This window comes from Cinclus cinclus, chromosome 1 (genome assembly GCF_963662255.1).
Source record: "Cinclus cinclus chromosome 1, bCinCin1.1, whole genome shotgun sequence".
Classification (NCBI taxonomy): domain Eukaryota; kingdom Metazoa; phylum Chordata; class Aves; order Passeriformes; family Cinclidae; genus Cinclus; species Cinclus cinclus.
This window is the reverse complement of record NC_085046.1, coordinates 144,103,420-144,113,556: the sequence shown is the minus strand read 5'-3', so window position 1 is coordinate 144,113,556 and position 10,137 is coordinate 144,103,420. Positions and strand designations below refer to the sequence as shown.

At 41.1% G+C, this 10,137-nt stretch overlaps 1 protein-coding gene across 1 annotated transcript in view; it reads right to left on the bottom strand.

Moving 5' to 3' along the window:
- TG (thyroglobulin) overlaps positions 1-10,137 on the bottom strand; it is a 145,648-nt gene that overhangs the window by 61,800 nt on the left and 73,711 nt on the right. Inside the window, exons 40-41 of the mRNA XM_062504085.1 lie at positions 6,250-6,409; positions 1,411-1,610 (exon numbers count right to left, since the gene is read on the bottom strand). Coding sequence (XP_062360069.1) covers positions 1,411-1,610; positions 6,250-6,409 — 360 coding nt within the window. The remainder of the gene's footprint in view (positions 1-1,410; positions 1,611-6,249; positions 6,410-10,137) is intronic.

Genomic DNA, 10,137 nt, shown 5'->3' with positions numbered 1-10,137 from the left:
CTGCTTTTCCCAAGACAGTGGTCTGCACAGTCCCAGGAAAAAAAAATCTGAAATAAACACTAGAAAAGTGTGAAGAATTGGTGCACCTATCTGCTCATTGCACTTGCCACTGTTTTCCATTATTCAGTGTTCTGAAGGAGAAAATATGTTTAATCTTTATATATATAAAAAGGAAAGATATAATGTGGAACTACTATCCAGAAGCAACAATGAGCAGAGAGATCCTTGCATTTCCCTTCCCTAAGTGGCTCAGCTGTTAAATTGCACTGTGTCCTGCCACAGCTTTCACAGGACCCCATCCTCAGCCATGTCAGTAAAAGGTTTGTGACTTCAAAGCAGGAGGAAAGTGAGAGAAAAGGACTCTTAGTCTTCTAGAAAATTAAATTATATGTTAAGATCTGACAAAAAATCCAGGAACTGTGTGAGGAATTATCTGATAATGACAAAAAAATCCCAGTTAATGAGCAGCAGTTTTCAGAAACTTCCCTTGCTTTCCCCACTGGAGCAATGCAATTTAAATAAACTTATTGAGCCACTGGGGTTGCAAAATGCAAGTTGTGTTTCATGAAGCAAGGACACAGTGAAGAACAAATAGGTACTGAATTAAGATGTCATTATTTTCAAGGCAACATTTTATTTAATTGGTCCCTCAGCTTCCTGAACCAAGGATTCTATTCCACTGTTCACTGTTCCAAGGCAACACTGCTAGCAGTGATCATTTTGTCCAAGTACCATTTCTCCTGGGTGTGTAAACCTCCTCTGGTAATTAAGCCTCATCTCAGAGCACATTGAGATTATCTGAGGCTGTGAAGATAAATGGCAGTATTGATGCTGACAAAACTGATCTCAGAGTCCTGAGACTCAACACAGGAAGGGCTGTAAGGATATGGATCACTTGGAGTGACTGAGAAAATGGTCTAAGCTGATGGGAAACAAGACCATCTGTAAACCAATTTTTATTCTCTGAAATTTGTTTTTTCTTTTAAATGAAATCTGTCATAAGATCCGATAAAAAGACTGGATACTTTAACATGTGGGAGTTTGGCTCATCAGTTTCAGGGTCTAAAAGCTGCTGACCAACAATTATATTTATGGAATGGAAACTAAGCTGTTGTACCTATAGGCGATGAAACAAGGTTATTTATATAATACACAAAAAAACCACAGTGACGAAAACTGGATTCTTACTATGAGTAACTCAAACACCAAAGTGCATCTCTTGTACATCCTGGTGAAGCATCCAGCTCCCGCAGATAACAATCACAGGTGAGATGAAAAATAACTACAGCAATAACAGCCCTGTCAAGGTATGGATGAAATAAAACCAGCACCCACACACTGCAGCATCCTCATCTCTGTAGCAACATCCTTTCACAATGCAGGTGGAGCTGAAGCAGGAATGGAACTTACCATCAGCAGCAGCCTCCTGAACAGGTGTGTACCTGCTGTGTCTGTGAGCAGGTGGGCACTGGTGACATCCGCCCCGCCGCGCTCCGCTCCCAGGGAAACGCGGCCGGGGTCGCCCCCGAAGCTGGCAATGTTTTCCTGAACCCACCTCAAAGCTGCCAGCTGATCCCAAAGGCCAGCGTTCCCACTGGCCTCAGCAGAACCTGCCGGAGGAAACAAAACACGGCTGAAAAGAAAACTATTTACACTGAAGTTTGGAGTAAATGTTACATTTTTAACAGCTCTTGCCGATGAGACTTGACAAAACTGATGCCAGAGTTTAAAAGTCTGGTCCCTTCCAATGTGATCACTTTATACAGCGACTCCATTTCAGTTTTTACCACTCCACAGGGCAGCCCTGGGGGTGCTGCTTTGTCCCAGTGATAGAAAAATAACATCTGAACTTCTAAGCTTCATTAGGGCACATCATGGCAGGAGATTAATCCAGGCTCATGTATCCATAGATTTAGCCATAAGATTCTTTTTCTACATAAGTAGCTTGATCGTAAAATGAATTAAAAACAAGCAAAAAAAAAAAAAAAAGTGTGTTTGCCAAGTTCTCAAGTTGGAAGGGATCTATAAGAATTACTGTTTCCCTGGAGTACACCTGCGTGCATGTTTCCTTCCGACAGACCTCTTTCACTTGCTCTGACTGATTAATCATAATAAATCACAACATCTTGAGTTTCTTTATGCTCTTACAGATATTATTGCAAAATATATATTTTTTTCTATATTCTTTGAGACTATCCCATGTCTATCCAATAGAAATCTGATATATATGTATTGTAAATATAAAAACAAACAATCATGTGCTCCTCATGCCTAAGTATGACCACCTCCTTTTCAACACCAAAAAGTGGTAACCTGATACTTTGATTAATAAGAAACTAATGCTTAAAGCATCTAATGATGCAACCATGTAGGTAAGCTTGATTTTATGTCAACAAAAGTAGAAATAAGTAATTCCTCCATGGTTTGTAAAAAAGGAATAGAAAATTATTATTCACTGTCTACCTCTTTTTAATCCACAATGAGCCATTCATTTTAAAAGTTTTAAAATTCTTCACATTTAAAACCTGGAAAAAAACAAAAACCCACAGGATAAAAAGCCATGAATAGAAAAACAGCTGAAACTATTTGTTTCTTCCATTGCCAAGACCAAGTAGGACAAGTTTAAAATAAGCGTAGGTTCAGAAACTAGTGAATTAAAATTAACAGAGATTGGAATAAAAAGATTCCAGTTCGTGGGCAGGTCTTGGACAAAGAGCAGTTAAAGTGTGCATCCTTTACACTGCTGTAGTGATTTACTGAGGTATCAAACACACCAGTTTACACAGCAGAATAAGCATAGAGAAGAACAGATTAATGGTAACCTTGCAGGGCTTAGAGATGCCCACACTACAACAGCCATTGTTAGGAATAGCCTTTCAGTAGGGCAGCCAGAAACTGAATGGACCAAAAAACTATGACCTATAGCCTTTGTTTCAGATGATCAGTCCAAGTCCCACCAGTGAAGCAATGGAGGAAATATTTTCCCTACTTGGCTTTTTTGGTTTTGTGATTTTTTGGTTTGTTTGTTTTTTTTTAAGTTTGTTCTGCGCGCCATGACCAGTTCCCAGAGTTGTCAATCCAGCAATAAACCAACTATTTAAAAAGGAAATCTTATTTTAAGGGCATGCTTCATCCCCATTGAGACCACTCCAAAAAAAGTGAAATCATAGAATCAGTCAGGCTGGAAGAGACCCTTAAGAACACTGAGCCCAGCTGTTAACCCTGCACTGCCAAGTTCACCACTAAACCATGACCCCAAGTGCCACAGCTACATGGTTTTTAATATTTCCAGGGATGGTGACTCCACCACTGCCCTGGGCAGCCTGTTCCAATTATTTACAATCCCTTTGGTGAAGAAATTTTTATGTGCAGATCCATGTGACTGTTTAGCCATACAATCTGCCTTGCTTTCACAATACTAAACAAAAAGACCTAAGAGGGAAATATAAACAATTCCTTTTTCCTTGGCAAAAACCACAACTGGGTTGTGAAATGTACCACACTGGAGAACAGATGCATGCATGGACATTCATAAGAGTTAGACTGAAAGAAACATGTCTACCAGGAATCTTTTCCACTGTCTTTTTGTAGGAAAAGATCACATTCCTGAGGACCACAGGAAGCTGAAAAGAAACCAGAGTCCTTGTGTGCTTCCTTCTGTTATTACTAAACAGAAGAAGAACAATAGTGCTAAATAAAAGCATGAAAAATCTTCTGGTTTATATGACTTCATGGAATCTTAAAAGAATAAAACCTAAAAACATGACTGTCTTCTCCATACTCTTGCCATCCATCCCACTGGCAATTCACCTTAATTTTTCTGAATGCAAAGGAAGAAGTGAAGATGCTAGTAAGAATGTGCATCACTTTTCGCAACATTTATAGGTGATAGTAAATTTAATTAAACATATTTTACGTTTAGAAGAGAGTTCTTTCACTTTTTGCAAAAGCCTGGCCACTGAGAGATCAGATCTGTAGAACTAATAAAAACTCCATCCAAACAAAAGGAAATCTGTTTCTACTACCCTTTGATTCCCTAAAAATCTATTTAACTCCTTCCTTTCTAGCTTTGTAATTTATAACAAGTCAACTTGAGAGAATTCAGCCCTTTACTTAGTTGGACAATCAAACTAACATTACTCACAAGTTCATGACTTTCATTTCTAACTGTAGGGCCTTCTACAAGTCCTGCTGTGAAGTCCTAAGGGTGAACTCCTATTCCCTTTGAAACCAATGGCAAAAGTTCCAAAGGAGCAAGAGCAGGAGACTGGAATGTTAATGGTGAATGATTTAAATAATCACCCCTTTGTTGTCATAGCACCAAGCCTGACAGAGTTCAAGGTGTGTTTGAACAGCATTATCAGGCATATGGTGGGATTCCTGGGTTGTCCTGTGCAGGGTCAAGGGCTAGACTTCAGTGATTCCTGTGAATCCCTTTCCCCTTAAGATATTTTGTGAGTCTAGAACTGCATAATTTTCCCAAATACACACCATGGACTTCCCAAAGAGGAAGAGGCCAGGAAAGACTGAACTTTTCCCTGACCACAGCTCCACAGTACAGAGGATCTGGAGAAGGTCCCCAAAAAGTCCCTGCCTGTAATGAACCACTTCTGTATGAAGGTTTCCAGGAACACCAACCATGCACACCAAGCCCACGTATTGACTTTTTTCGGACATGCGGGCAGAACCCTGTGAAACAGAGACCAAATAATTTTTCTTATCCCTAAATTATGCATCACCATATAAATACTGCAGCATAATATTCAGCCCAACCAGCATTTTCCACTTAGAAGAAACCTAGGTGAGTTTCACAGGACTGAAGGAAGCTGGTGAGTAACATGTGGGCAGTGCTGTGTACTGGAAGCTCCCAGAGCACACATCCACATTTCATTTGGTTCCAGACAAAATGAAATGATGGTATCACTTTCATAAATATTGGGTTTGCTCTGATGAAAACAGATTTTTTCTTTCTCCAGATACACCCATAACCAATTCTTATCTAAATAAGTAAGGATCTTGTAGTGACAGCTCTCTATTTACAGGAATGAAAGAGACTGTGCTGTGAGTGAGCTTTGAATGAAGCAGCAGAGAAGGGAAAAATAACCAAAAACTGCAGCTGTAACCTCAAACTAGGCAAAATCCACCCAAAATCACTAGCAGTGAACACTCAAAAGGATCATGAGGTGAAGTATGTGGGTCAGATATTTGCAAACATGGCAAATATGACATCCTAAAATTTAAAAATGTATTAAAATGCCCACTAAAGAGACCAAGGATTGCCACCAGACTCTGAAAGAGACAGAGCTTCACTTGCAGCTGTTGCATTTTCTCTCAATGGCTCTCTACCTTAAATTCCCCTGCCCCAGGAAGAAGTAAAAGATGGTAGAAAGAAAAGTGTTCTCTACTTGCTTAAAAAAAGGCAAGGCTAAGAAAAGGCAAAATGAAAAAAATACCCCTAAGACCAGATGTCACTACCCCAAAGATTTAGGGAGACTGGATGTGTGTTTTTATACCTCTTTATATGAGACAAAATCTTGTTTATAATGGGAATTTGTATAAATTTTAATGGCAATAGGTATTAGGAGGCAATAAGAGAGCAAAAATCCTTTAGCCTGGAACATGGGAAAGGGCTGCAACACAGAGTATATTCAGTCACATCCAGGACAGTACAGATTCAGATTAAATGGGGCAAGTCCTTCAGAGATGTCAGGCTGAATTGTCAAGGAACCAACCAATTACCTTTGTGCCACACTTTCCATCCTCTCACACCCTTCTTACCATGAGCCTGCAGTTATCTGTCTCTGCCTCTTTCCCACTCTGACATGGGCACAAGAGAGCATCAGCAATATTTAATGGATGGAACAGGTTGGAAGTTGGAATCATTGAAAACTCAACCCACAATTGTAGGCCACTTCAATTAGCAGGAATTTTGATACTAACCTATCTTCACATGTGTCTGCAAAACTCAATATCCAGAATCTCATCTGCAAGCACAAGTCTAGCCAGTGCTTTGCTATATATTGAGTTTGGTTTGTTGCTGTCCCTGTTCCCCCAACCTCTCCCCTTTCTCTTCAGATCAAGTTTCCACTACTTCTTGGACATTTTTTCCCACAATAATTAAAAGGAAAAAGAAAAATCTGTGACAGGTATAGGTTACTCAAGTTAAAAAATAACTTTAAAAATTAAAAATCAGAAAGAGAAGAGTTAGACAATGCATAATTATCTTTTCTCTGGAAATCTATGACTTACCAGTGCTCAGGAAGCCAAAGACACCGACCCGGTAGTTTGCCGTCACGACGATGCTGTTACCGATGGCAGCCAGGTATGATCCATCCAGGGCTGTCTTTCCCTGCTCAGCCTTGTAACTCCCTCCATTGTGGAAGAACAGCAACACCGACATGTTTTTGACCTGTCATGACAACGACCAGATTAATATTCCTGTTGCCAACTGCTTTGGTAGATCACCGATGAGAACACAAGCAACTTCTTCATGAACATTATCTCAGCCATTTATAGCTCTTTAAGAGTGACCATAAAGACGGAATATCTGCCTATCTGTCTGGAATTGAAAGGATGTTGTCCACAGGTGTCCACAAATTGTCTGCAATGACCTGTACAGTATAGAGGACACTATCAGAAGCAGCACCACATTCCACCAGCCAAAATCTCCTCTAGGCCAGCTCCTGCTGCCTTGGCCACTGAGCATGTGGTGTGCTTGTCTTTGCTAGAGCACATCTGCTTTACACAAACATGCAGGAAAAGTTCATGTGGGAAATGGGAGAAGGAAAAGGCCTGTTGGCCTGCTCCATCTTAAGTAAGACTAACTCATAGTTGTGCACAGCTGCTTACTGCTCTCAAGTCTTCAGCACTCAAACACTGCCTAGTCTTAAAAATGTCACTTGATATTGATAACACTCCTTTAATCCCCATGGAAATTTTCCTCTACCAGATACATAGATGGATCCTGCAGAGAGACCTTCATCTCTGCAGAGGAGAGACTCACATCTCACAAAGTACAGATGGACTGTGCCCCAAAAGAGCCCAGCAGCATTCCTGGGATGGCAAGGAGTCCCAGTCTGCACCCATATTAACACTCCTGGCAGAGCAACCTGACTTTGCACAGAAACAGAAGCTTTTTCCCAAAGCAGCACCAGGTATGGACTCTCTCTGCACACACAGTGAGGCTGCAGCCAGGATGCTGCTGCATGAACAGGAAAAGGGCAGAACAGCCCCAGGACACCTCAGCACTTACCAGCAGGTTACAGACACTCAAAAGGAACATCTTTCACTGAACATGAGGGGGAAAGTTGGTTTGGTTTTCTGCCTTTGCTTTATTTTTTTTCTTTTCCTGTAGCAGCATCCAAGTACATGTGGGGTTCTTTTTCCCTGAACCTAGAGGGCAGGGGGCTCTGTTGCTGTTAATTTCTGGATGGAGCTTAGCTAAACAGAGCAGTCCCATCTGTTCTGGCAAAGAATGTCTCCAGCAAAACCACAAATGGCTGTATGGGAGAAGGAGCAGAGCAGAGATGGCTGCAGCATTCTGAAAAATTACAGGTTAGCAGGAAAACTACCCTCAAGTGCCCTTAGTTTGCAAAAAATTGTGTGCACTCCTACTTATCTCTCTGATAAATCAGTTCAGGGGCTTCTTGTGAACATAACAATGTTGCCAAGAAAGCACAAGACATTTCAAGCCCTGAGACAGTTGTTTTTTTCTCATTAACTTCTCTTGAATTGAAACCACCTAACGTGCAGTGTCTTGTCCCTGGTTCCCATTTCTGCACTGCTTGCAATGCAGAGAGAGATGGGGGTGAAGAAAAAAAATGAAATCATATGTTTTCACACGGAAATTCATTCTGAAATACAACCACAATGAGTTGTGTCAGCTAAAATGCTATTAAAAATTACACTGAGCCTGCTTCAACCCCTCAGCTCAGCATGGTTAAGCTTGAGGCTCATACTAAGCATTTCCCACATGTCCACATTCTCCATAGCACCATGACCCCCAGCTTCCCTTTAAATTGCATATTATATAATTCTGAGTGACTTTACACAATAAAAAGCTTATGAAGGGCAAAGATGGGCAGTCAAATTTGAAAATGGCAAACCAAAGCCATTTACAACAGCTGCAACAGATATGGAGTAATTCAGGGGAAGATTTAGCACTGGGACTGTGCACAGAGCCAAGTGTCTGGATATAGCATTCCCATTTATTTTTCTGCACCAAGCAACGGGAAGCCCAGGAGCTCCACCATGGTCTCATGGCTGCAGGGGCTTAGGTCCCATGTGCAAACCTTCATGGGGTAACGAAGTTCAGCAGCCACCAGGACACTTCAAGTCAGCTGCAAGTCTGAGAAGCTTCATAATATTCACAAGCATATTCTCCATCACAGAATGACAGAATGGTTAACCTTGGAAGGGAGCACTGTTGGGGCCATCTGGTCCAACCTCCCTGCTCATCCTTCTGTAAAACACTTGATGAGCTACTTGACAGGGATGGATCTAAACTCAAACAAGACAGGCAACTTTCAGTGCTTTTACAACTGTACAGTATTGATCTGTAAAGAATTGAGTGCACTGGGGACAGTGCACTAAGGATGGGAATATGCAGGAAATGGAGCAAGAAAAGAGAGGGTTTCTATTACTATTAAATGGAGATTTTTAAGTCTTGATCTTACAATTGAACCCTTTCTAAATAAAGGCAAAGCACAGCTTTGCTGAGCTAGTGTGACAGGTGGTGATGATTATAGGTGGAAAAAAGTCAGAAGTGCCAGTTAACTGTAGTACATGTAGCTATAGAAGAAAAATTATGTCATTCACTTTCCTCACTGGTTGGCGCTTTGAGAATCCTTTGGTGGCAGGCAGCAGTCACTGCACTGTGTTCTTTTTGAGGCTTAAAATGCTCCTGAATGACCTCTGCATTTGCTGCTCTCTGGGAGATTTTATATTCCATGTTTACTAGTTAATTTAACTTTCCACAGGCTGAAAATGTATATCTCTGCATGTGAGTAAAAGATAGAGCTTGCCACAAAAAGAGAGGAAAATGCAATGCCTTCTGTTCCCAGTTACTTCTGCAAAACCAGAAAATTTAGCTCTCTCCTGGGCTAGACTTACTCGTGTGAAACTGATTTTCTTGATTGGACCAACTTCTACCTTACACAGCTACAAAAGACAGGAGAGATTCAGTTCACAGCACTGACAAGGAGAAGAGACAAGCCTATTTAGTCTGGTGGAAAATACAATGCTTTCAAATGAACTATCTTGAAAGCAGCTCTTAAGCATAGATGGCAAACTGCCTGGGACAGCGACCTGATGTTTTCAATAAGTGGTGACTGCACTCAAGGCAAAATGACAGCCTCATGCTGCAGGGAGAAGACAGACTGCTGGTCTCTCTGATGATTTAAATGGACCTGCAAGGGACTCTGTGCTGCTGTCAGATTGCTAAACCAGCTCTTTACAGACATGCAGTATGACAGACTCATAAATTTCTATTACAACTACCACTGCCTTCTGAAAATTGCCAGTACTGTGGAAAGAAAAAGTTCTTGTCTCTGGGCCCACTCTTCAATGGGATTCACATGTTATTCAGCATCTTCATCCTCTGCCCCCCAGGGGTCGGCCAATCATTTTAGCTTGGCTTTAATTTACAGTTTTCTTTTATATCTATTTAGAATGAGAAAATCAAGAACTTTCAAATCACAATTCCTCACATTGTACCAGTGATCCAGTCATTTTTGAAACATCTATTTTTAAGCTCTGTGAGCTGGCCACAAATCTAGCATTGCCTGCTACTCTCATTTCCCAACAGGCCTCCCACAGGTGTCAACAGGGGAACAGTAAAGATGAAGGTGAAAAAAAACTATCAGCAGCTCCCTGTCTGGTGGTAAATGTTGATGTATTGTATTGCATTATTGTCTCCTGGACAGATGGTCTGCTTGCAGGAACACTGCCATCTCTGTCCTTAATTTCTCCTTTGCTGTCACCTTCTTCTTGTGTTTTGTTTCCCTCTTTGTCTCTATCTTATTTCGAGCTTTTTAGTATGCTGTCCTCCTAGTCACCCAACACTGCTCACACAAAGTCTGTAGGGAATATTCTTGTACCAGTAAAGACAACAGAGATCCTAATTTAACTTTGCAGGCT